The 25,248-nt window shown below is 41.5% G+C and overlaps 1 protein-coding gene across 5 annotated transcripts in view; it reads left to right on the top strand.

The window, feature by feature from the left end:
- ARK2N (arkadia (RNF111) N-terminal like PKA signaling regulator 2N) overlaps positions 1–9,085 on the top strand; it is a 67,173-nt gene extending 58,088 nt beyond the window's left edge. For all 5 annotated transcript variants that reach the window (XM_037508579.2, XM_037508580.2, XM_037508578.2 and 2 more), the window contains one exon: positions 8,703–9,085. In XM_037508579.2, the coding sequence (XP_037364476.1) occupies positions 8,703–8,892 (190 nt within the window). In that variant the 3' untranslated portion in view covers positions 8,893–9,085. The remainder of the gene's footprint in view (positions 1–8,702) is intronic.
- Positions 9,086–25,248: the final 16,163 nt, after the last annotated feature.

Raw genomic sequence — 25,248 nt, 5'->3', positions numbered from 1 at the left:
TTTTATGTCTGTAAGTAAAGTTTTATTGCAAAAGAGCCGTGCTGGTTTATTTACATATTGTTGACATCTGTTTTTGCACTTTCGTGGCATAGTTGAGGAATTTCAACAGGTGCCTTATGGTCCACAAAGCCTAAGATATTTACTGTTTAATTCTTTGCAGAAAAAATTTGCTGATTCTTGCTTTGAGCTATATTCCTAATAATTGGTTCAACCTTCTCAGGTATTCCTGAGGAACATTTAAAATACACACACAAAAAACAAAAATTTAGACTTTGGAAAACTGTATTCCATATGGCAAATAACTTTCTTCTGTGCCACAAGAGTTGTGATGTCCTTATTTCTCCAAATAACACAATTCCTCTATCACCTTGCTCTTAAATCTGATTTTTTTCTTTGGTTTGTGCAGAAGTAAAAGTTCACTAGCATTTCTTCTGTCTCCTATTTTAAGGCGAACCTTTGAGTGGAGTGGAGGCAAAATACACATATAGAGGGTGCCTTTTCCTAATGAGATCTGCTTTTTTCAGTTAAATAATTGGAACTTTACGGATATAGAGTTATCATTTAGAATGCATCTCCCCAAAAGTATCAGTTCTCTTTATCAGAACTAGTATCGCCTCTATTTTTATTTGGGCCATAGGTATGCCTACATAGCTGCTTCCTTATTTCTTTTCTTTTTTAAAATGTTTATTTACCCTATTCTGGTAGGAAAGAATTTTCATTCTTTGGTCTTCTTTGAGCTCCTTTTTTCTCCCTTAATCAAAAACTTTTCCTTATTACATTCTCTTCTGTTTTCCTGTTTCCTTCAATCCTATTACCTTCAAGTCAGAAGAGGAAGACAGAACTCCTGATTTCTTCCTTTACTTCAGCATGTGTTCTCCATTAGTTTATTTCTCCATTTTCTCTTTAGAAGACATTATAAAAGACATTCTCCTTTTAAAGCCCCATGTCAGCATCTTTCTAGAAATTATAGTATTTTTTATTTCAGACTCCCTCCTATAAAACTTACCCTGCCTATTGACAGATTAATATAGGTAAATTGTCCTTAATTGTACCAGGAACACATTATCAATTCATCAAATTTCTTTTGAGTTATATTTCAAAATTCAAATTATCATTATCCATGTATTCCTAACTAAATAGACGGAAGTAGGTAATAACCTTTGATATTTATCTAATCTTTTAACTCTGCTGAGAAGTATCATCTGGTCTAGCTCTCTATTAACTGGACCAAGTTGCTGCCCTTCTTTAAGTATTATACTTCTACCCTGTGGTTCACACTTTCTTGCCTTTTACTTTATCTTGAATATATTTGGTAGTAAATAGCATGTAGAGTGAGTCATCCTACTCTTCAGCTCTTTCCTTCCATCATGCAACCTTTAGCCTCTTTTTTTTTTAACCAACATTTTTGGTTTCTGGATTTAAAATTATCATTGTATTTCTATTAAAACCTAGCAAATTAGAATTTAAGTCCTGCCCCACCTCTGACATATATACATATAGACACAAATGGCCTCCATTACACTCTTTGAACCTGTTAGATCTTTCATCTAGCTTCTCATTTTACCCTATAGACACGTTGTTCTTTGTTGGACTAAGACAAGTGACTTTGGCTCCTTTTTTTTTTTTTTTAAGATTTATCTTTATTTATTTTTTATTTATGCATGCAAGAACTTGGGTGTCGGGCAGAGGTGCGGGGGGTGAGAAGATTCACCAGAGACAGAGTGGGGACCAATACAGGCATATCTAATGAAATACAGTGCTAAGAGGAGCAGAGGGTGAGACAGGAGAGGTCTGCTGTGCCATAGGTGGGTTAGTTCCCTGGCTGGGGATGGAACTCAGACTGCAGTGGTGATAGTTTGATAGCACTAAGACTTAACCCCTATGCCACCAAGGAGGCCCAGATTTGGCTACTTTTTAAATAACACACTACAACATTACTTTCAAGGACTTTTCTTATGACCCTATAGCATGAAGATATGGTTTATTCTGATTTTTTGCTTTGAAACCTGGGGGAATCATCTTGGAGGTGGTGACAAATCCATTTCTAAATCTCAGTGGTGGTTAACACTGTCCATAAATGGAATATATATTGACAGATTCTGTTGGAGTTCTTTGAACTCCCTCCTATATTGTTTTAAGGGAACCTTTGGTCTAGTGTCTGAATCAAGAGTCATTGAATCTACTCTTTCTGAAAAGAATTTTTGGCAAATTTTTTAGAAGAAATTTGCTAATCTTTCAGATATTGAGATTAAAAAAACTAAGAAGCAGGTGGGGGAACAAGCTTTCTTGTGGTTGCTTCAAAATTGCCCCTTTGGCTGCCTGTATCTCATTTGGAATTTATTTCTCTTACAGGTCTAGGGTTGCAGTTATGAAGTATTGATGGGCTTCTGGCAGGGTTATCGCTTGGAAAAAGGTTTTAGGTTTTGATTCACATCTTTTTGTTCTAATTTGACTTGCATGCGTAGATGTTTTGTTTGGATTTAGTTGTCCTGTTCTTATTTTTTTCTTTCGATATTCTACCTTGTGAACTTTCTGAGTTTTCAAAGACTCAAACTTGGTCCTTAAGTTGTTCCTGTGGTTGCTCTGATTTGCGTTGGATGCCACTTTTCATATTGGAAGCATTTTGTTTGATATTTGCACTCAGTAATTGATGGTTGTGTTGTGGCTTTTTTTTTTTTTTTTGATAAACCGTGTTTCTTTTCTTGCATGTTAATATCTTTCCCTGCTTCTCCCTTCCGCCCCCCTCCCCCAATTCTGGTGTGTTCACTTAGCTTCCATGTTTCTTCTATTCACAGATTAGAAAGCATGCTTTCTGAACTAATGGTTGAATGCATCTTTTACAACTGCCTTGTATTGCTGTGATAAATGTGACATTACCTAAATGTTATTTCCAGGTGTTAATCTTTGGACAGCTCAACAGCACGAGATTTTTTTGGTCAATGAGATGGAAACTTTCCCAACATCTGTAGCATTTCTAAACCCACTTACTTTTGCCAGAATTTTAATTTGTGACCTTCATGCCAGTGTATTCCTCCTCTTCTCTGAGCCTTATTGGCCATGGCCCTAAGAAGATGAACACAAAAAGCACAAATCTTTTTGTTAGGGAGCCATGTTGGAACTGTTCATTTGGTATTACGTCTCTGAAGCTTTTATGAATAATCAAACCCTAACCTTATTCACTGTGGTCTTTGGTCCTGTGGTCCTTGGTGTTAATGTTGGTTCATTTGTCAGCATAAGAATGGAGGTAGAGGCCTCCCCGGTGGCGCAGCGGTTGAGCGCTGGGTTGCGAAGCTGCCTGCAGCCTCTGCAGTGCCAGTTCGATCCCCGGCCTCCGGGCGAGGGTCCCACATGGTGCGCAGACCTCTCCTGCCGCCCGCTGCTCCCCTGAGCAGTGTACTTCGTCACTCTGCGTGTTCTACTCTCTGCTCTGGCTCTGGTGAATTCTCTCACCCTCCTGCCACACCTCTGACTATACCCAGTGCTTGCATAAATAAATAAATAAATAAATAAATAAATCTTAAAAAAAAAAAAAAAAAAAACGGAGGTAGAAAGGCTTTTGCACTTAAGACTGAATGATTACTTCCTAGCGTCCATTGTTAACATTGATTCTAAAACTGATATGGAGGCAGATGAGCATTTTCCTAAATCTAGAAGGATTCATTTCATCTTCAGCTAGGAAAAATAAGTAGAAATGTTATCTAAGAGGTCACCTTGAGGCTCTGTAAATGAGAGCAAAAATGATTAATTTTTAATGTTGTTTTCTTAAAATAGTGAGTTAACTGTATCAAAATCTGACCATCAGAGCCTGTCCTCTTTCTGCATTTTCTTCCTTTCCACTGTGACGTCTCTCCTTAATGCATGTCATTGTATGAAGAGCAGTAACTTGTTATAACAAAACTTACTGTTTATATAAAGTTTTGTTTTTTTTTAATAGCATTTTGGAAAATGACATCCAAGTATTTTCTTGGTTATAAGACTCAAAATACAACTCTAGGTTGTGTTGCCAGTCATAGCAGATTAAATGCTTTGTGAGAAAGAAACCTATATTTCTACTGGAATTGGATTGGATCAATTTAAAACCAGCTATGTTCCACTCCATAGCTCTTATAATAGGAAAGATTTGCGATAGTGCATGAAAATCTGTTTTATGGTAGTTGCCTTACAAAGTTTTGATCGTCTTATGACCAGCTTTTATGGGGCATCAGTGTAGATCTTATAACAATTGTTGTGGTCCCATTTCCTCCTGAAACATTTCCCCTCGCTATTTGGTATGACTAGTTCTTTAATGTGCACTGTCTTAAGTTAACCTTTTGTTTTCTTGTACTTGAAAAAGAAATGTATTATTCTGTCCTCATCCATCTCCTACCTACCATTTTATTCAAGTTGGTTGAAGTCATTAATTCATAAAATTGTTGTTTGACTGTTTTATTGACTTACAACACACAGAGAAAAGTCGTAAGTGTATACTTTAATTTTTGCAAACCACTCATACTCAAGGAACCAGCACTCAGATAAAGAAACATCCATTGCTAACAGCAGAAGTGCCCCTTCTGCTCCCCTCCAGTTGCAGCCTCCCACCTTGCCCCTCGTAACTGCTCTCCTGACTTCGAAAAGGATAATTTCACCTGTTTGTTCAAAAGTTGCTTAGAAGTCATCTTCATACTCTCTACATTCCTAGGAGCTGTCCAGCACTTACTTGAATATTTAAAAGGTAGTTTATACCGTTTTGGAGGGGCTGTAATGTTTGTGTAGTGATCATCCAAAACTTGCTGTCCATATACTGACTCCTGGTTCTTACTCAGCTCTTGAGATCTCTGTACAAAGTGCAGTAGCCACTTTGCATGGTGATTCTCTCTCTTTGGGAACTGCCCTTCCAACTACAGTTAATAGAATATGAGACTGGAACGCTTTTCACCAAGGATGGGGTCATCACGTTCTCCAGAGAATCTAAATTTTTGAAGTAAGAGAAACAGAGGTTGGGGCATGAAAAAAACGAAGTGTGCCTACTTGTTCTATCATCCTTGAGTTCTTTGCAACATTGTGTATTTCCAATAAATTGTCTTTCTTACTTAAGTTAGCCCATGTTGGTTTTAGGAAACTGGAACCATTTGAAACATAACTACAGATGTCATCTGTTTTTATATAAATAATTGAAATGCTTCATCTCATTCTTCTCTCTTGATGGTAAATGCCCTCTGTAAGCCTTTCATTTGCCTACACTAGAATCTGGACTCTTTCTGGAATCTGCTTTGCTATTTATCTAATGATGCCAGGGGGGTAGGTAAGTGCTCTTCTTATTCAGATAAAGCCTAATACTTCAGGTGTAGTCTAAGGAAGGCGCAGTTATTTAGTGGGAAGTAAACTCCCCAGTGGAGTCTTGATTTTGTTCTGGCCCTATGCTCGACTTACTGAAGATCCTGGGCAGTTGTGTTTGCCTTACTCATCTATGAAATAAGCAGATTGGATCAGATCCCTTTAAAATCCACTACCAGAAGTTACATTTTATGATACATAGCAGTACAGACTAACAATTGGGACTAAATACCTCATTTCTTTCAGAGATTTTCATTTTCTAGGAATTCTGCCAAAGATTACATTGACTCTCTTTGTAACCATTCTTTCCTCAATTCCTGCTAAATTTCTAGCCAGATTTATGTGAGCTAAGTACTTGTACAGATGAAATTTGGAACTATTGAAGAACTTTATACTTTTAGATTGTCACTTTGGGCCTCTCTTTACACCCTTCTGACTCTTGCTGTGTTTTGCCTTACCTAATTTAATAAACACATGAGGACAACAATATGTTATGGAAACCATTGGATTGGAGAACAGACCTGGCTTAAAATTTCTTGGCCTACTATTTTAAAATAACATAATTCTGGGCAAATCATGTAACCTCTTTAATTTTCATTTTCCCTGTCTGTAGATTAAGGATAACAACATCCATGTTTGCCTCATCGATCTGTTAGGATTGTCAAATGAATTGAAACTGCTTTAAAAATTTAGTGTTCAGGGCCTCCCCGGTGGCGCAGCGGTTGAGTACTGGGTTGCGAAGCTGCCCGCAGCTTCTGCAGCGCCAGTTTGATCCCAGGCTGCTCCCCGGCCACTGGAGGAGGGTCCCACATGGCGCGCGGACCTCTCCTGCCGCCCGCTGCTCCCCTCAGCAGTGTACTTCGGTCCTTCTGCCTTCTCTGCTCCCTGCTCTGGCTCTGGTGAATTCTCTCACCCTCCCGTGCTTCTGATTGTACCCAGTGCTTGTATAAATAAATAAATAAATCTAAAAAAAAAAAAATTTAGTGTTCACTTGTCAAGAGTCACCCATACCATTTCTGTTAGTGTTGAATGGAGTCCTTTGGCTGACAGTCTTCCATGACTACATTGTCACTTAATCTGAGCATACTCCAATGGGGATTAGTATTTTCACTCTATGTTCCTAATTTTAATGCATTTTTACACCAGCTAATCTTTGAAAATGTAGTAGCCTCTGTGTAAGTAGCTATATAGCCTATTTCTGAATGCATGATGGTCCTCTGGTACTGTACCAATTCCATATATTGTCCCCAGATCTGGCACCAAGGTATCTGTTTTTCGCTACCTCTCTTGGCAAGGGAGTTATTGTTGGGGCTAACCTTTTGTTGGGGCAGGGCCTCTTTCCAGAAACTTCAGGGTCTTTGGGAGCAGAATTGCAACTGAACCTTGTCTATCATTATCCTAATATTGTTTTGCATCTGGCAATACTGGTAGCATTGAATCAAAACTGGAAATTTCGAGTGGCCCAGCATCTCTCATTGTATACAGGCTGTCAGAGTAGCCGATCCACTAAAGTACTTCATATGTCTAGATTCATACAATGTCACTTCTTACATATATTACATGAGGACTGGTCAGTAATTTAAATGTGTGGACATAAGTGGCAATGGTAGCTTGAGCTCTCAGACCTTACTCTCACTTAAATCGAAACTTACTCAGGGGCTCCCTGGTGGCGCAGTGGTTGAGCGCTGGGTTGAGAAGCTGCCTGCGGCCTCTGCGGTGCCAGTTCGATCCCCGGCTGCTCCCTGGCCACCGGAGGAGGGTCCCACATGGCGCGCAAACCTCTCCTGCCGCCCGCTGCTCCCCTCAGCAGTGTACTTCGGTCCTTCTGCCTTCTCTGCTCCCTGCTCTGGCTCTGGTGAATTCTCTCACCCTCCCGCGCTTCTGACTGTACCCAGTGCATGTATAAACAAAACAAACAAATAAAACATGCCTCTTAAAAAAAAAAAAAAACAAAAAACAACTTAGTGGTCCATCCTGGAGACTCACAGCTGGTTGTTCTTTTTTTAAAATTAATTAATTTTTATATAGTTTACATCATTTTTAAACAACATTTGCTTCCCCACGGCCCCAGGTGTAGTCCCCATAGAATTTTCTCCACCACTTTACCCGTGCACCATCACCACAGTCCCCTGTAGTGCTCCCTCCCTCCTTCCAATTCCCCTCTCTCCTCCTCCCCTGCAGGATGTCTCTGGTTTATAATTGTCTGTTTGTTTTTGTTTTGTTTTGTTGTGTTGTATTTTGTATTGTTATATTTTTCCCCCTGATGTCTTATTTGGTTCCCTTGTATTCCTCTTACAAGTGAAATCATCTGATATTTTTCTTTTCCTTCTGACTTACTTCATTGAGCATAATTCCTTCTAGCTCCGTCCATGTCGTTGCAAATGACATTAGTTTATCTTTTTTGATTGCTGAAGTAGTATTTCATTGTGTATCTATACCACATCTTCTTGATCCAGTCATCTGTTTTTGGGCATTTGGGTTGTTTCCAGGTGTGCCCTATTATAAATAGTGCTGTAATAAACATGGGGGCACGGGTATTCTTTTGAATCAGTATTTTTGTGTCATTTGGGTAGATCCCTAAGAGTAGAATTGCTGGGTCATATGGTAGCTCCATTTTTAGTAAACAGAGAAACCCTGGAGACTCACAGTTGTATTACTTGACTGGAATGTGGTTTCAGTACATCATTGTTTCTGAAACAATTATCTTTCAATGGACTCTTGGTGAGATTTGTCAGCAAGGCAGTTCTGTCCCTGATAGGACTCTTGAAGAGTCTAAACTGAATGCTTCAGCTTTGCTACTTTCACTGAACTACAGAGTAAGTGTTTCCGGTGAAGGAGCCAAATGTTTCTATTGTGATCTTCAAGATGAGGGAAGTTGATCCTTTATGCATGACCTCGTACTTACAGACTTTTACAAATCTAATATGTAAATGATATTGCTATTACTGCCTTCAAACCTGTTATCATCACATATGGCACAGAACTTACTTTTAAACAAATTTCACGTTTATCTTACTGTTTTATTTGTTCAGACTAAGATTGTTTGGCATCTTGATTTGATCTGGATTTATATGCTGCCCTGTCTGAAGATCTCGGGTTTAGATGAGTTCAGACAGACACACCCCATCTTATTGTCAATAACTGATGAAGGCATAATTTAGGGGATCTGACCGAGGCAAGACTCTTGGCCTTTTTTAAGCTAAACTAGGGTGAGGAGGGTGGGCAGACAGACATGCAGAATTGGAGGGAGGAGGAAAAAGGGAAGGATGTTGGTTGTGGATTTCATGAGCCCACGTAGTAACAGCGCCAGTGTAACTGCAACTTACTTTGTCATCTGTTTTTTCTTGTGGTAGGATTAACTCTGCTTTTGCTTTTCATCTCCACTGCAGGTGTGTCCATCCTAGAGGAGGTGTGATTCAGAGTGTTTCTTCATGGAAGCACGGCTCAGGCCCGCAGTACGTGAGCACCCGGCAAACACAGTCATGGACTGCTGTGACTCCCCAGCAGACTTGGGCTTCACCTGCAGAGGTGGTTGACCTTACCTTGGATGAGGATAGCAGACGTAAATACCTACTGTAATACAATGTCACTGTGTTTCCTCTGCACTGTTCCCTTCCACTTCCTTCTCCTCCTTGTGACATGGAAGTTCATTGTCATAGCTGCAGCCTCAGAAGCTGTTTGTGGCATTTGTATAATTGAAACTCATGGAAAATTGCCCCCCCTCCTTTTTTCTCTCTTTTTTTTAATTAAAAGAAGTCACTTAGAAAAATAACTTATCACAGAGAAAAGAATTTCTTTTTCCCTCAGTAGGAATATGAGAATGATGAATTTTATTAGACAGCTTCATTTTACTTGGTGACTTTTAATCTTAAGGAAATTCTGCCTTCCTTTTAGAATAATATTTTAATTACCAGGTAAAATGAATTTCAGTTCTTGAATCTTGTATTTATTTTTCTGTGTAATAAAATTACTATCTAGACTTGACCACTGTCAGCCCACCTTTTGGCACTCCCACCTTAGGGCATTTGCACACATATTAGTCAGGTCCTTATTGGCACCTAGTAGGGCATGTGCATTTGAAACCTGTCCTCAAGAATAGAAGACAGAAGTATTACTTTTTTTCTGTTAGCTCAAGTCTTCTGCCTTCCTTCCTGACTTTGCTCCTGGCTGACTTCCCACAACACAAATAACTTTGTGTTTATAAATACTGGTAAGGTGACTTAGTTGGTCTCCTTGTTGCAATAATTCATAACTATTTGGAAAATGTTTCCTTTTGGGGCAGAGGCATTTCGGATAGATACCCACAGTGAGGTTTTCTGGGCATCTGAAGAGAGTATTTAGAGATCAGTAGGATAATTTTGCTCCCTTAACTTTTTCCCAAGTTAATTCAAATAATGGGGGAGAACAGGGAAATCTGTTACTTGGGTAGAATATGAACATTTGAGTAATTTATAGACACTTGGAAATCTAAGAGAAGAGTGCCTTCTTTCATAGCTGGTCTCCATAAAGGATGGTACAACAGTTGTTTAACACTTGAGCTGAGTTGACCTGATGCTATATTTGGGTATTTTTCTCCTCTACCTTCTAAAAGTGGAAACATCAAAATACCATAAGAAACCAGATGCAAAGCACATTGTTGGCTCTGTAGGTTCTATAGTACCTGCAAGGAATAGCAAAGGGTAGTAGGAGCTTCAGGGAATTCAGGAAATGCCAGTGTTGGAATTTCGTGGCATTAGTTACTACCTTTTTTCCTGTAACATGTTGTAGCTAACTAGTGAATTATTTTATAAGCAATACCTAGAGTTAGAACACTATGTACTGTGCACAGGGAGGAGTGAAGTTAATATTTCGGCTTAGAAGACCTCACCTTTTGTTTTACCAGCTTTTTTGTTTGCTTTTTTTGTTTGTTTTGTGTCCTTTTTTACCATGCAATGTTGATATAGCCCTTTGCCTCCCTCCCCAAATGCCTTGGTCGCTCTTCCTTAGCATAAGAGCATGAGAACATCATTTTCACTTTTCATTCAGTGGACACACATTTACCAAGTGCCTGTTGTGTATAAGGCACTGTGCTGGGTGGGTGCTGTGGCTCTGCTGAGATGAGCGGACACCCCTGCGTGCGCATGCATCAGCGTCTGCCTGGCTCTGCCTGCCTGGCCTTTTCTTCTAGTTTTTGTAAAGACTTCTTTATTCCTCTTCCCTTCTTCCTGATGCTTTAGTTCTTCCATATTACCTCTTCTTCCATGGGAGTGTATTGAAGCATGTGTTCTCTGATCTTCTCTGACTAACATCTCATTTGATCTGGCCTCTGTTCTTTATCAGCTTTTTTTCTGTCTTTCTGCTTTTACTAGATTAGGCTTTTAAAAGATCATGAACCTTAAATTTTAGTTCCTCATGTGTCAAGTCTCTCACATGGTCACAATTCTAGACAAAAACCAAAGACCCAGAGGCCAGAGCAACGTAGGACCTTCTGCAGATTCACTACTGGTGTTTCCTTGGACCGTCACGTTTTACTCTAGGATTAATTTATTGAATTTTACTGTTACACGTTGTTTTTGACTTGAATTAAAATGTTAGACAAAGCAGACATGTATAATTTCTGGTCTGTGTTTTCCAGGAAAATCATGGGGAAAAGCATAGAGTGAATTTTATGACTTGAAGTTTTTGCAGCTTTTCTTCTCCCTCCCGGTATCAGGGCAGAGCCCCATTTTAAAGAATGTTTTTGCATTACCTATTCTTATGTTAACAGTATGTTTTGTCCAGTTTCACATGGCAGGTGATTTCTTGTGACTTACTTTCTTTAGCCCCTGATAGTCATTCTCTAAAGAGAATTCTTCTGCGGTGCTGTGTGCACTGTGGATTGGGAACAGAGAGTGCAGTTGTAACCTTGCTCTGTTCTGGCCTTTTATTTACATCAGGTTGCACTTTGCCCTTACCTGTCCCTGTTTTAGCACCCCGATTTCCAAACTCGATGCACCAAAACAGAGATAGAGAAATTAAGAGGCAGAAAGGGGAAGGGAAGGGACAATAGAGACAGTCATGCTCTCCTCTTGGAGGTTGGGGCTTTCCGGCCTGTTAACTACTAACCAACTAACTAGAGACTGTGTTTCAATTCTTCTTTCATTGCTAGATCCAGAAGAGTGGGGGTGTTGTTTCTGGCAAGATATTAATGATAAAATACTGTGGTAAACAATTCCTGTGACATTGGAAATTTCTTTTAAAGGGATTTTTTTTTTTTTAAACTAAAGTTTTGTATTTGGTAGCAAATGTCTAATTATGCTTGCGGGACAATGCCTGTTCAAAGTAATATCTCTGCTAAAATGGTGCACTTGGGTCACAGATTAGTTTCTGGCACTAATTTGGTTAAGTCCATCTGTCCTCCCCACAGACTCCACGTGAAACCAGAGAGCAGTAACCTAGCATCATCACAACTGCACCCTATAGCAAGTGATTGCTGCTCCCCAGTATCATCTTTTCATTTTGATGAAAGGGGCCAGACTGAATGGACTCCATTATTCTTTGCATTGAGCATCCCACAGACTCTGCATTTATTATTATCAATTGTGAATATGAATTGTCTGATTTGCTAATTTAGTCAGTTGTTACTTTTAGCAGATTAGCATCATAGGTAACTTAAAAATGAGTTTGTTGCCTGCTTTTTATACTGTGTCACGAGGTTTTTGGAAAAGCTAGGGACACAATTTTGTCTTTTAGTTCAAACTTTTTTTAAAAAACAAAGAGCCCCTAATCCTTGTTTTCCAGTATGTGTATGATGTGACTTCCATGTATATATAAAATGATTGCGCCCTAACCAAACTTCCTCAGATTGTGCACTGTTTGTTTAAAATAATCACGTATTTTAGTCCAATGCTGTTTTTTTTTTCATTTTATTTAAAACACTACGTACTTCTTATTCTTTTAACAAACTTTAAAGGGTAGTGATCTTAAAAAAAAAAATCACTGGATTACTAGGAAATATTTTTTGTTGTTGTTTGTTTTGTTTTTTAAAGAGTACAGAGGTCATTGATGCCTTTTGCTCTTCTTACCGTGAAAATGAAATGTTAGCCATTGTATGGCTAGGAACCAATGCACTTGGTGGTTAACAGAACTGCTGTTGCTGGAGTGTGAGCATGGACTTGATGCAGTGACGACAAATCATTGCTTAGAATTAATGTTTTGAAATGTGCAACTCTAGTTTTTAAAATGAAATTTGGTTCTTCTTTGCATTCATTATTTAGTTATTGTTTCCATTTGGTATTTAATGGTCTTTGGAGAAAAAATAATAAAACAGAGTGTTATATATATATTTTTTGGTGCAAGATAAGATTTTCTGTTTTTTGAAATAAGTCTGTAGCATAAAGGTTAAACTATTTTAAGACAAAATAAAATAGAGTGTATTTAAACAATGACAATTTCTGAGGATTTTCTTTCTGTCTGCTTCAGTTAATTAGATGGTGCCTGGAGCAGCTCCCAAGTTAGATTTTGGATGTGTAAGTGGATTAGATTTTATTAACAGATCTTATTGTTCGAAGATGCGTGATATTTCCAAGCAATAACTCTGTCCTACTCCCAAAATGTTTCACAAGTGGCCTTTTTATGTGTTAGATCTAGCAATCGTTAAAAATAGCTTTACTTTAGTCCCCACCTCCCTCTCCAGCTCGGATCAGTGAAATTTCAGAGAGCTAAAGATTCCCTAGTGCTAGGCACCTTTGCTCCTAGGAACAAAACTCAGCTGACTGATAATTCCCAGACTCGAGTGAACCAGGGTAAGGCATCGTAAACTACTTGTACTTCACACATGGGAAAACACTGGGGCAGATGGGTAGATTGTTTCAGAAATAGCCTACAGAACTTTTCCTCTAATTTGGTTCTATTTTCAGATTATTTATGTGGTTGTCAAAATAATAGGAACTCTGCCATATTGACATCACATGGCTTTTGTAACTTATCTGCATGCAAAGGAGAATGAAGACCCAGGAGAGAACACCCATGTTCATGAAAGGGTCTGCTCCTGGAGTGCTTAATGTTCCCCAAGAATTTTTTAGTTCTATTTGCATTGGAAAGAGATCTGTTACTGATTAGGAAATGCTTTCAGTTTTTTTAAATGATTCTTTTATACTACCTTGAATATGAGATCAAATCTCTTCTTTCTTGGGCTCTAGAAGAAACTAGTTTGCCTAGAACCTTGCTTTTGAACTGTTCCCCCTTGGATGCTGCTCTTGAAGAATGGAGCAGTACGAGTAAGTAAAATTATCTGTGACTAGAACTTATTAATCTAATTCTACTCTTTGCTGGCTTTTGGCCTTGTTTTCCCTTATTGCTATATTTTTCCATAATAGATAACACAACTATGTATAACTTTAATCCAGAGGAAATTATAGATAAGTCTTTACCAAATACATAAATCTTCAGTTCTAGTTTTGCGATCCAAATAATGTTTTTTCTAAGCTTTATTTTAGCCATATCACTGATCTGTCAAGGAATGATCCTCCTAAGTCATGGATATGATACGCATCCTTAACACCATGTTTGAGAACCCTGATTCACAAAATTTAGAGCAGTGCCTACGCTACAGTGAACCTTTAGCTGGGAGAATCTGCCTGGAACAAAAGAAGGCTCCCTGGCAGGAGCAGTGAGCACAGGAGAAGATGTAAGTGAGGGTCACGAGCATTTTAGAGGGGCGGAAACAGCACCCTTTGCCGAACAGAGGTTGTGACTGTGTTGATTCAGTTCAGCTTCGCCGTGGGCTACTCTCTTCAGGCAGAGAGCTCTTCACATGGAGGCACTAAGCAGGGATCCCTTTGTGTGATGAAGATCCACTGTTTTTGTTTTTGTTTTCCCCAAGCCTGGGTATCCCCGTTGGGAGGGTGAGCGTGAGAAAGGTTGGGAATGAGTGCTGGCAGTGAAGTGATGCCTCAGAAAGGGCATGTGGAAGCAGCAACTGGTACGATCCGTTCACAGATCCTGACCTTCTGGTTGGGAACATGCTCTGGTAGTAAATTATGTACATGTAGCTTCTTTTTCTTTAGTGAAGAAAGTTAGCGCAACTTTTTTCCTCAGTGTTTTGATAATTATCACCTCAGAAGAGCCGTTTCTGTTCCCTTTCGATGACTGCTCCTGCCTAAAAAGCAAGGGTATGGACTGTTGAGTCCTCCCCCTTATGACTGGGTCTAAAGCAAGTGGGTCTCCTTATGATGAATCGTGACATTCATGATGAATCGTGACATCTACAGCACAAGGGAGATCAGAGCAGAAGGTGGGGCGAGTGAAGGATAAAAAGCCTGAACCAGCGAACAAGACATCCGCAGAGAAGCCATCTGACCACTAAGGGATTTGGCGTCTAGACCTATAAAATGAGGAGTGTCTTGGATTTCTTTCTTGAAAATGAAAGGGTGGACTGTGTTATTGTAGGGGATAATTTGTTCTTCTCCAGAACCGTCAGGCTTTCCAGGCAGGAACTCAGAAGAGCTGCTCACTCCAAAAAACTGTTCAAAGGACTATGATTCTGTCATCTCGCTTGCTTTTTGGAAGGGCTGGATGACACACACCCACAGAAACTTGAGTTTCTACAAATTCTTTATTTTTAAAGTTTGAAAAGAATGTTTATTTCAAAATCTCATGGGGCTAAGAAGTGGTACAGATTGTTACCCTAATTTTGCAGATTGGAAGACTGAGAACAGAAGAATAACAGATTATCCAGATTTATATAGATTTTGCAAGAGCAGATTTTTTTCTACGGAGCAAATTAGGACATTTTAGCTTTAAGAAAAATGAAACTTCTTTTCTCCACCTGGTTTTTTTTTATTCTTTTGTTGCTAACTCATCTTTGCTCTGGCCTGAGAAGAATTGGAAGTCTTCCTGAGGAGGTTATGTTGATTGGTCCCCTTCTTTTTTGCAAGTCACAGATTTAAATATCAGAACCGCACACCTGAGTATGAGTTTCAACTCAAGCTCTGGTATGGCCGTGGAGACTGTCCATGGATAGATCACCCAACTCATAGTTTATGGAACAGGAAACTGCAGATGGCCAATATACATGCATAAAGATGCTTGGGCTCACTGCTAATTGTGGAAACACATACTTATATTATGAAAAACCATTTCTTAGAGGCAGAATTGTATTGGAATACATTTAAATCCAACAATGAGGCAGAAATGGCAACTTGCTTATTTTCTTGTGCCAGCATAATTTGCTACAACTATTTTGGAAAACAGAGGAGTTGTCTAGTAAAGCTGAATGTGTGTATACCTCAAGCTATGGGCTGAATTTTTGTTTCCTCCCCAAATTTTTATGTTCAAGGTCTACTCCCCAATGTTTGGTGTTTGGAGGTAGAGTTACTTGGGAGGTAACTAAGTTTAGGTGAGGTTATAATGTGGAACCCCTGTGATGGAATTGATAACTCTTAGAAGAAGAGGAAGAGACCGTGGCCTTACGTGTGAGAACCTGCAGTAAGAAGCAGCTGTCTGCCAGCCAAGAAGTGGGCTTCTAACAGAATCCGACCATGCTGGCATCCTTATCTCAGACTCCCAACCTTCAGCTGTGAAGAATTAATGTTTAAGCCACTCCGTCTGTGATATCTTGTTATGGCAGCCCTAACTGACCTAAGATACCGCATGACCCAGCAGTTCCTATCTGCAGGATATTATCCTTGAGCAGCTTTTAAACTATGTGTGGTAGTAAGCCTACATAGAGGAGAGTCATGAAATCAATTCAGTGTCTATACCACCATTTATATATCACTATTTTTTTAAATTTTTTAAAAAAGATTTATTTATACGCCTCTGGGGTATGGGCCAGAGGCGCGGTAGGGTGAGAGAATTCACCAGACCCAGAGCAGGGAGCAGAACAGGCAGAAAGACTGAAGTACACTGCTGAGGGGAGCAGCGGGCAGGACAGGAGAGGTCTGCCATGTGGGAATCTCCCTGGCCGGCAGGGAATCTAAACAGGCTGCGGACAGTTTCACAGCACTGTACTCAACCCGCTGCGCCATGGGGGAGTCCCATATACTACCATTTATTTAAGGAAATACCTGCAACAGAAAAATGATGACAGGCAATGTTATTATATAAAACATTCTATACTGATACATATCTACACACAAATATATAGGGTCAAGATATAAAATGTACTTTTTACTATGACTTAAAATGAAAATGTTTGGTGTTTTATTTTCCAGTGTTTGGCTATTTCAACATTTATGTCCACTAAGAGGATGGATAAAAAATGTCTTTATACAATGTTTAGCTACTGTGAAAATTAATGAACTAGGGCCTCCCCTGGTGGCGCTGGGGTTGAGCGCTGGGCTGCGAAGCTGCCCACAGCCTCTGCAGCGCCAGTTCGATCCCTGTCTGCCGGCGAGGGTCCCACATGGCGCGCACACCTCTCCTGCCACCCACTGCTCCCCTCAGCAGTGTACTTTGGTCCTTCTGCCTGTTCTGCTCTCCCCTCTGGCTCTGGTGAATTCTTTCACCCTCCCGTGCTTCTGACTACCCAGTGCTTGTATAAATAAATAAATAAATAAATAAATCTCTTTTAAAAAAAGAGAAAATTAATGAACTAGAGCTATGTTTATACATTTATATGAGTTATATCAACTTGGATAAAGAGCAACAACATGCAGTAAAAAAAAAACAAGTTTCAGAATATATGATACATGACATAACATTTTAAAAGACAAAACTGTACTATATTGATAAAGGATACATGTACACATAGGAAGTATGAGAAATTCCTGGGAATAGTAAATGTCAAATTCAGAGTAAAGGTTATGTCTGGAGAGGGAAGTAGAAGGGAACTTAGGGATTTGATTTTATTGGTAAAATGTCTTAAGTTGGATAGTGAGGACACAGTTGTATGTTATTTTTTGTACCTTTTTGTAGTTTTTAAATATTTCATAATATAAAGTTTTTTCCCTCTGTGTCAAGTAGAAGGAATAAAAACTTTTATATGACTTTCCAGATGATGTTGGTTGAATGAATTAGCTTTCCGAAGTTGATTTCTTCCCCCCCCCCCTTTTTTTTTTAAAGATTTATTTATTTATTTATATAAGCACTGGGTACAGTCAGAAGCACGGGAGGGTGAGAGAATTCACCAGAGCCAGAGGGGAGAGCAGAACAGGCAGATTGACGAAATACACTGCTGAGGGGAGCAGCGGGCGGCAGGAGAGGTCTGTCGTGCCATGTGGGACCCTCGCCTGGTGGCCGGGGTTTGAACCAGTGCTGCAGAGCCTGCGGGCAGCTTGCAACCCAGCGCTCAACCGCTGTGCCACTGGGGAGGCCCTGAAGTTGATTTCTTTGAGATGCACTCGGTACTTCTTGGGCACATCACTAAAAGGATGGATAACAATAAAAGTAAATTTGGTAAATTGGGTTTTATCAAAATTTAAATTTTGTACTTCAGAGGACACTGTCCAGAAGGTAAAAAGAACCCACAGAATGGGAGAAAATCTTAAGTCTGATAGGGAACTTGTATTTAGGATATATGGAGAACTCTTACAACTCAATAATGACAAAGACAAGCCACTAAAAAATGGATAAAAGATCTAAATAAATGTGTTTCTCCAAAAAAGATGTATAGTTGGTCAGTAAATATATGACATGATCAACATCATTAGTCATTAGAAAATGCAAATTGAAGCCATGATAGCACTTCACACCCACCAGGATGGCTAGAATCATAAAGTCAAATAACCAAATCAAAAAGTGGCAAAACCCAAATGCCATCAAATGATGAATGTATAGCAAAGTGTGGTATAGCTATGCAGCTAAATATTATTTGGCCATAGATAGGGATGAAGCACTGATGATGCTGCTACAACATGAATAAACCATGAAAACATGTTAAGTCAAATCAATTACAAAAGACTGCATGCCCTTCCGTTTGTAGGAAATGTCCAAATAGACAAATCTCTAGGAACAAAATAGATGAGTGGTTGCTGGGGGTGTGGGTGGGGGAGTTAGGAATAAGGAATGGTTACTAATGGATAAGAGGTTCTTTTTGAAGTGGTGAAAATATTCTAAAATTCCAGTGGTACACTACTCTAAATACACTGAAAGCCACTGAATTACACACTTTTAAAGGTGTAAATTTTAGGTATGTGAATTATACCTAAATTTTAGGTATGTGAATTATATCTCAGTCAAGTTATAAAAATTAGCAGTTACTTTTGGAATTAAGGGTACTTTGCTTTTAAGTTGTTAAAATCTTTGCATGAATGGGTGCCACAAACTTTGCAGTTGAAAATTGATTTAGATACTGGGGGGCATAAAGAATAGGAAGTTGCATCCCAGCAACAAATGTGATCCAGAAAACCAAGGTGACAGTAATTGAAGTAAAGCATAACCAACTTCCTCTCTGGGTGCAGACTGCTCTGACCCTAAAAATGCAACTTTAGGAAGAAACTTACCCTCTGCGAAGAGAAATGTGACCTACTGAAGTTTCCTGTGCTAGTCAAACCTGCTATCCAAGGGTGAAGATTATTCAGTGGGAAACCAGCCGTTCCTCACTGAGTGCTTTTGCCCAGACAGTTTGCAGCCCTTCTGAGGCAGAAAACATGTCCGACCTTGGCTTTAGGCATTGCTGGGCAGTACCTTTTCCATCCATTTAGTAATCATCCACATCCCAGAATGGGTGGCTAAATTCTGATGAGCTTTTTGGGCTCTTGGAAGAGTACATTCATTTGTTAGGACATTAAAAATGTATACCATTAAATATGTGAACCTTCCACTCAGTGGTGTAATACTTAAAATCCTTCAGCACAAGCACCAGCCAGTCAGACCTAACACTGGAAGGAGGCCAGCAAGGGCTCCTCTTGCAGGTAGGGGGTATCACTGCCAGGCCGGAGGAATCAGGCTGGAGGGAAAGGCACTCAAGCTGCTCAGGGCAGGGGTTCTTTTGCCAACCATAATTGAAATATATCATCCTTTTGACAATGGATAGAACCAAACTCGTGTCTGTTGTCAGGATATCAGTCTTGTATTCACCTAACTTCGCTGTGCCTTGGTTTTCTTATCCATGAAATGAGCACAGTGCCCACCTCAGGACTGTTACAAACAGTAAGCGAGTGCAGTGCATTAAGTCTTCTCAGTCCATACCAGTCCTTGTCTGGCTAGCCAGGAAGCATGTAAACCAAATAAAACATCTATAGGCTGCTAATTCACAGCAGTAAAGTTAAGTCATTGCAACATTCTCAAGATGAAGGTGAAGTACTCAATAAAATCAGACAACATTTTGGGTATTTGGCAACTGGCATAGGGTGGCAAAAAATAAAAAATTCCCAGATCTTCATTTGAGTCCTGCCTTCATTGCTAATAAACTGTGACATAGAAAGCTCAGTCACCTTTCTGGATTTCAGCTGCTTCTGTGAAGAGAGAATATTTGTGGGCCTACCACCAGGGGAAGCTCAGATGAGAGAATAGCAGAGGGTGATTCAAAGCACTTTTAGAAGTTGTGCACTCAAAGGACTACGGAAGCAAGGCTGGCAATGAAGTGGCATGGTGGACCAGACAAATAAGGAGTGAAGCAAACTGGAAAGAGCTTTTGCTTTGTTCGGAGTGGGGAGCTGCCTTTTGCCAGGAGAGGAGCACAGGCTTGATGTTACCAGATCTATGGGCTTTGCAAGAGAAAATGGAAACCTGGACTTTAAAATGTAAGTGTGAAATTTCTGACTTACAGACATGTGACCATGGTCAGACTTGCTGAATATACAGCTTGAAGATACCTGGTAGTATAGGAAGATATAAAAACACCCTAGACCTGTACCACCCCCAAAACCCTCAGTTATGGCATGGCATAAAAAGCAGAGAGCTCAGGATGGCTTGGTACTGTGACCTTCATTCTCTGCAGGCTGCTGAGACTTTCTGAGCTGCAGATGGGCTTCTGCTGTAGAGGCAGAGTGCACCCAAGTTACTTGCATCCTTGTTCTGGTTGTATTACTGCCTGAGTCTATCTCTGATTGGCTGGACAGTCAGCCAAAAGCAATAGAGGCCAATTCTGTGTCATCAGTCTCACCAGCCCTGTAACCTGGATCAATCCTCGTTGACTAAGCCAAGAACTATGTGGGCCAAACAAAACTTGTCTGCTCTCCTGATTGAGCCTGTGGGTTGCCAGTTTGCTACCTGTGTGCTATGTAAATTGCTTGTTCAGCGAGCATAAATATCTGCGGTACAGTAGGCACTAGGTCAGAAAGCAGGGACACAAAGGTGACTGGAAGTAAGTGCACACTCAAGTAACATGTTCTGTCTAGTCTAACAAAGCATTGTCACAAAGCTCGATGAGTGTTAACATAGCTCAGTGCAATGGAAACAAAAGGCTCCTTAAGTTAATTGGTGGGGTAAAAATTAACAAATGAGGGACGAGCTCCTGTGGAAGGTGAACTACGTTTGCAGGATAGGTAGGAACTCTGGGAAGGAGAGAGTTGATGGGTGTGATTCCAGGTGCAAAGCTCGGTTAAATATAGAGGTGAAAAAGAGGGTGTCTCAATAGAGGAGCTTCTAATTGGCAGGTGGGGTTGAGCGGTGGAGAATAATTTGGAGACATAGGTGGGAGCCATGCAGTGAAGGGTCTTGAATGCCTCACTAAGATCCCACAGTCACTCTGGTCTTTGTCTCCATCAGTACAACGTGTATTACTCCCCAAATAGTCTAATTCAGAGCAGAAAACATCCCAATACATAGATGCAATAAAGATGTATCTCTGAAATGATGGGAGCATGAAGGTGTGGAAAGGAGGAGTAAGTACAGCTCCAGCTGTAAAGTGAAGGTGAATTAGAAGAGGGTGATATTGGAAATGGAAAATTTGATTAGGGAGCCTCTGCAGGAATTGAGATGAAGAAGGCTGACTCAGGGTGGTGGGAAGAACAGGAAAGCGAGGAATGAAGAAATAAATTTAAGGGGTTGAATGTTGAATTTATTTTAGGATTTAGGAATGGAGTGGTTAGGAGGGTGGGGGTGCAGAGCATGTGAATGAAGAGAAGCTCCCAGGTTATTGCACCCACTGAGGAGGAAGTGCAGAGAAGGAATCAGATTTGGAAAATGTAGCAAAGGCTTCCAGGTGTCCCATGTCAGATTCTGCTTCCTGGCATCTAGTGGGTGGAGGTCAGGGATCTTGCTAAGCATCCCATAGCTTAGGTCAGACTCCCATATCCAAGAGTTTTCCAACCCCAAATATCAGCAGTGCTGAGGCTGAGAAACTGTCATAAGAAGGGTACAGAGGAGCGATGAGCGTGGAGGAAAAAAACCAGGACACAGTGGTGCCAGGAAAGCCAGAGTTTCCCAAAGTCGGAAGGGCCAGCAGATGAATGAAGCGGAAGGGTCAGGGGTACTAGAGACCAATAACTCTCCATTTAGTTTAACAACTAGGACCTTTGCCAAAGCCATGCCATTAGTAACATGGAGGTGGAGAGGGCATGACTGGAAGACACTCAGGGAGGACACGTACAGGCTCATTCCAGGAGCTTCGAGGTGAAGGAAAGGAAGGGGTGTTGGAATTAAATAGAAGGAGCTATAGCGTGATGGAAGAATTTAAGAAGATACTGAAAAGACAGATACCATCTATGCTGATGATAAAGAACCAGTAGGGGTACAGGAAAGGGGATGATTGATGGAGTCCAGGAACATCTGTGGTGCCAAAGACCAGGGCACAGGAGCACGAACTTGGATCCAGTAAGGAAACTTCTGAAGTTGGAAGTAGGCCAGGATGGGCATGGTTATACTTACAGCTGTCGGGGAGGGAGTATAGACTCTTGGGGAGTTAATGGGGGGGAGGGGCTTTTAGTCCTTTACATATCTAGGAGATTGACCATTTATCTGTAGACTATAACAGGAGAGGTATGGGGTGGGCTAGGGGTAGAAGCTTATGGTTCATGACTACCATGCTGATCCCATTGTGATTTGTGCTACTGTACTCTCTCAAGAGAGTAGGAAATTTATTCTGTTTCTTGCCTGGTATATTCCAGAAGTGAGCACAAGGCTATTGTGGAAAACAGGTTTACCCTGAAGTGTCAACTGAAACTCCTCTGTGGGAATCCAAACTTCTCATCGAGATGTTTGTGAACTTGGGTTTTCGATTTTTGGGGTCACCACTGCCTCCTGGCTCCTGGGTCTATAAGTGCTCTTTCTGTTCTCATACAGATTTAAATTTGGACTTGAAACTTTTCTCTCCTCTATAAAATCACATCACGCCAAGCATTTGGGTGGGACCCTGGGCCTGGGGTTTTGCAGGACCCACGTTTATGCCACTTTGTGAGCACCTTGTTGCTCTTCTCTTCACTGCTTCCCTCACCTGCCCTCACCGCCAATCCTTCACCCTCTATTCACTCAGCCCTCCTGAGCTCCCCACCCCCAAGTCTTAGCCTAAATTTATGGTGCCCAGTAGAAAGCTTTCTATCAGAGAGATCCTCCAGTATAGGGTGGTTATGGTTTAAAATCATGAAAATTTACTTTTCCGTAAGATCAAGTTAGGATTTGGGGACCTCTAAGATTTAGGCTCAACTCCATGGCAGCTACTCTGAACTAGGAAGGTCTCACTCTTCAAGACCACTGTCTCATCGTAAGGTGTTAGCTCTCCCAGTATCAGCATAGGAAGAAAATGAAAGGCAGAGCAAAGCCAGAGTGAGTAAGAGGCGCCACTGAGAAAAAGGTCCTCCTCAACCCTTCCATTCTTGTCTCCAGGGGGATGTTGGAAGTCTGAAGGTCTGGCTTCTAGAAGTTGTACCTCTGCTTGTCAGCCTTGGGATCTTAGGCCTGGGTGTTCAACTCTACAAAGTGAGGATAAGGGAGAAACATAGATTTAATGAAATAGGATATATGAATACCTTACAGTAGCTCCTTCCAGTGCTCTGGATGCCCAACTCCCCTTCCCCCTGCAACATGAAAAAGACTCACACTGATGTTTCTTGCCTCTGTGCTCAGAATCACCAGCTCAGTGTTAGGGGACCTTCCACAACTTCCTCCTTTGGTGCTGGTCAAATCTGTCAGCAATGTGGGTCAACACCCTCACCACAGTGGACTTGGGTAGAGATATAAGAATCCAAGCTACCCTCCCCCCCAATCCCCCCAAGAGCTTCAGCTTTCCCTAGAGAGATGAGGTGACTAGACAGACCACAGTGCAAGCTGGATGTGAGACTATGACCAGGGCAGTATTTATTTTGGAACTTGAAATGAATTAACATTTAAAAAATTCATTTTATTTATTTATTTGGCATTTTGATAGTCTCCCATGAGCACGTGGGTGCCTCCCCACACCCACACACCCGTCAGGGCCCGGCCCTCTCCCGCCCAGCTGCCCTTTCCGGCTCCCGGGTGCAATGCCGGCGGCGCCCAGCAGGGGCCGGCCTCGCTCTTCTCCGTCTCCCCTCACCGAGCGAGCAGCCGCTGCGTGGTCTCATGCAGACTTTCTCCAAGCGAATGTTTTGCAGACATTTTTAACCATGACCCACAGTATGCCATGCATCTTAATTTTACATCAGGACCTATTATAGGTTTACGCATACGTGTTTCTCTGAGCAGCACTCACCCTCCTACGTGGGTGCACTCTGGTCTGTTTCTAGTTTATTCAGTTCTGTGCAGATTTGGGCATTTTAAAACATGCTGCTCACACCCACCAATAGATGGAGACCTGTACCCTGAAACCCGGGAGGAGTTCACGCTGGAGGAGTGGGGGGGATTTGGGGTCATCTAGAAAGGGACCTCTCAGTACAGAGGTGTGGGCTGCCGAGCCTGGCTGTGGGCATGGCACCCCAGCTCTGCCCTTTTCTCCATCTGTGGCCTGGGTGAGTTACTCCACCCTCTGTACGCAGAGAAAGACAGCACTGATTATAATCTCAGCTCCTCTTCTACTCCAGCAGGATGGCTGCAGAGTGCCAAGCACTGTGCGAAGCCTGCCTGGTGCTGTGTGACTTTAGGATTAACGTGTCAAACCCCGTACCCAGACACAACTAGACAGAAAGTTCTGGGCCTCACTGGGTGGCCCAGAAGCTCACAGACAATTACAACAGGTGTGCTGAGGGCATGGGTGGTGATGGGCACTGGGTGCTCTGGGAACACATGGGTACCTGGAGGACTCCAGCTCAGCGGCTCTCATAGTGTGGGCCCTGAACCAGCAGCAGCAGGGCAGCGAGTGACAAGGCCTGGGAACTTGATAGAAATGCAAATTCTCGGGCCTTCCTTGTGGCGCAAGGGGTTAACACACAAACTATGAAGCTCACCACAGCCACTGCAGCACAAGTTCAATCCCCGGCCAGGGAGCTACCCACATGGCGCAGCGGAGCTCTCCTGACTCACTTGCTGCTCCCCTCAGCAGTGTATTTCAGTCAGTCTGCCTGTTCTGTTCCCCACTCTGTCTCTGGTGAATCCTCTCACCCCTGCACTTCTGGCCTTGTACCGCAGCTCTTGTGTGCAAAAATAGATAAATCTTTAAAAAAAAGATAGGGGAAGGACTTAGAGGTGAGGAAAGGTCCCCACATCTGGACTGGTCCCTGTACTGAGTTGGGGGGCACTCCTTTACTCCCAGGCTGAGTGCAGGGTTTTCTTTGTTTTGTACACTGAGGCCTGGTGACACATTCTTTCCCTCTTCTCTCCCTTTTTACACACTCCCTCCACCATCCCTCCTACCACACACGCACACACACACACACACACACACACATGCTTCCAGGGACCTGTCGAGTATCTCGGAGTCATTCCTAGGTTGAAGCAGTGATGACCCGTCCTGGCAACTGCCGGCTCTGGCCTCTGCCTTTCCTCGCTGTCAGAATCCTGTTTTCACGCCATGTCCATCCTCCCACACTAGAAAGCTCATCTCCTGAAGTCCCCTCCCCACCTTCAAGTGACTGGCCCCCAGTGATGGGTGATGTGCCACTCAGTCCTGTTGTCACTCCTGCACCTGTGAGGACTGAAATATAAGCGTCTAGAGGCTACCAAGGGTCTCCATGCGGCTGG

Source organism: Talpa occidentalis, unplaced genomic scaffold (assembly GCF_014898055.3).
Source record: "Talpa occidentalis isolate TD23 unplaced genomic scaffold, MPIMG_talOcc4v2.1 talOcc4.13, whole genome shotgun sequence".
Classification (NCBI taxonomy): Eukaryota; Metazoa; Chordata; class Mammalia; order Eulipotyphla; family Talpidae; genus Talpa; species Talpa occidentalis.
This window is presented reverse-complemented; position numbering and strand designations above follow the sequence as displayed.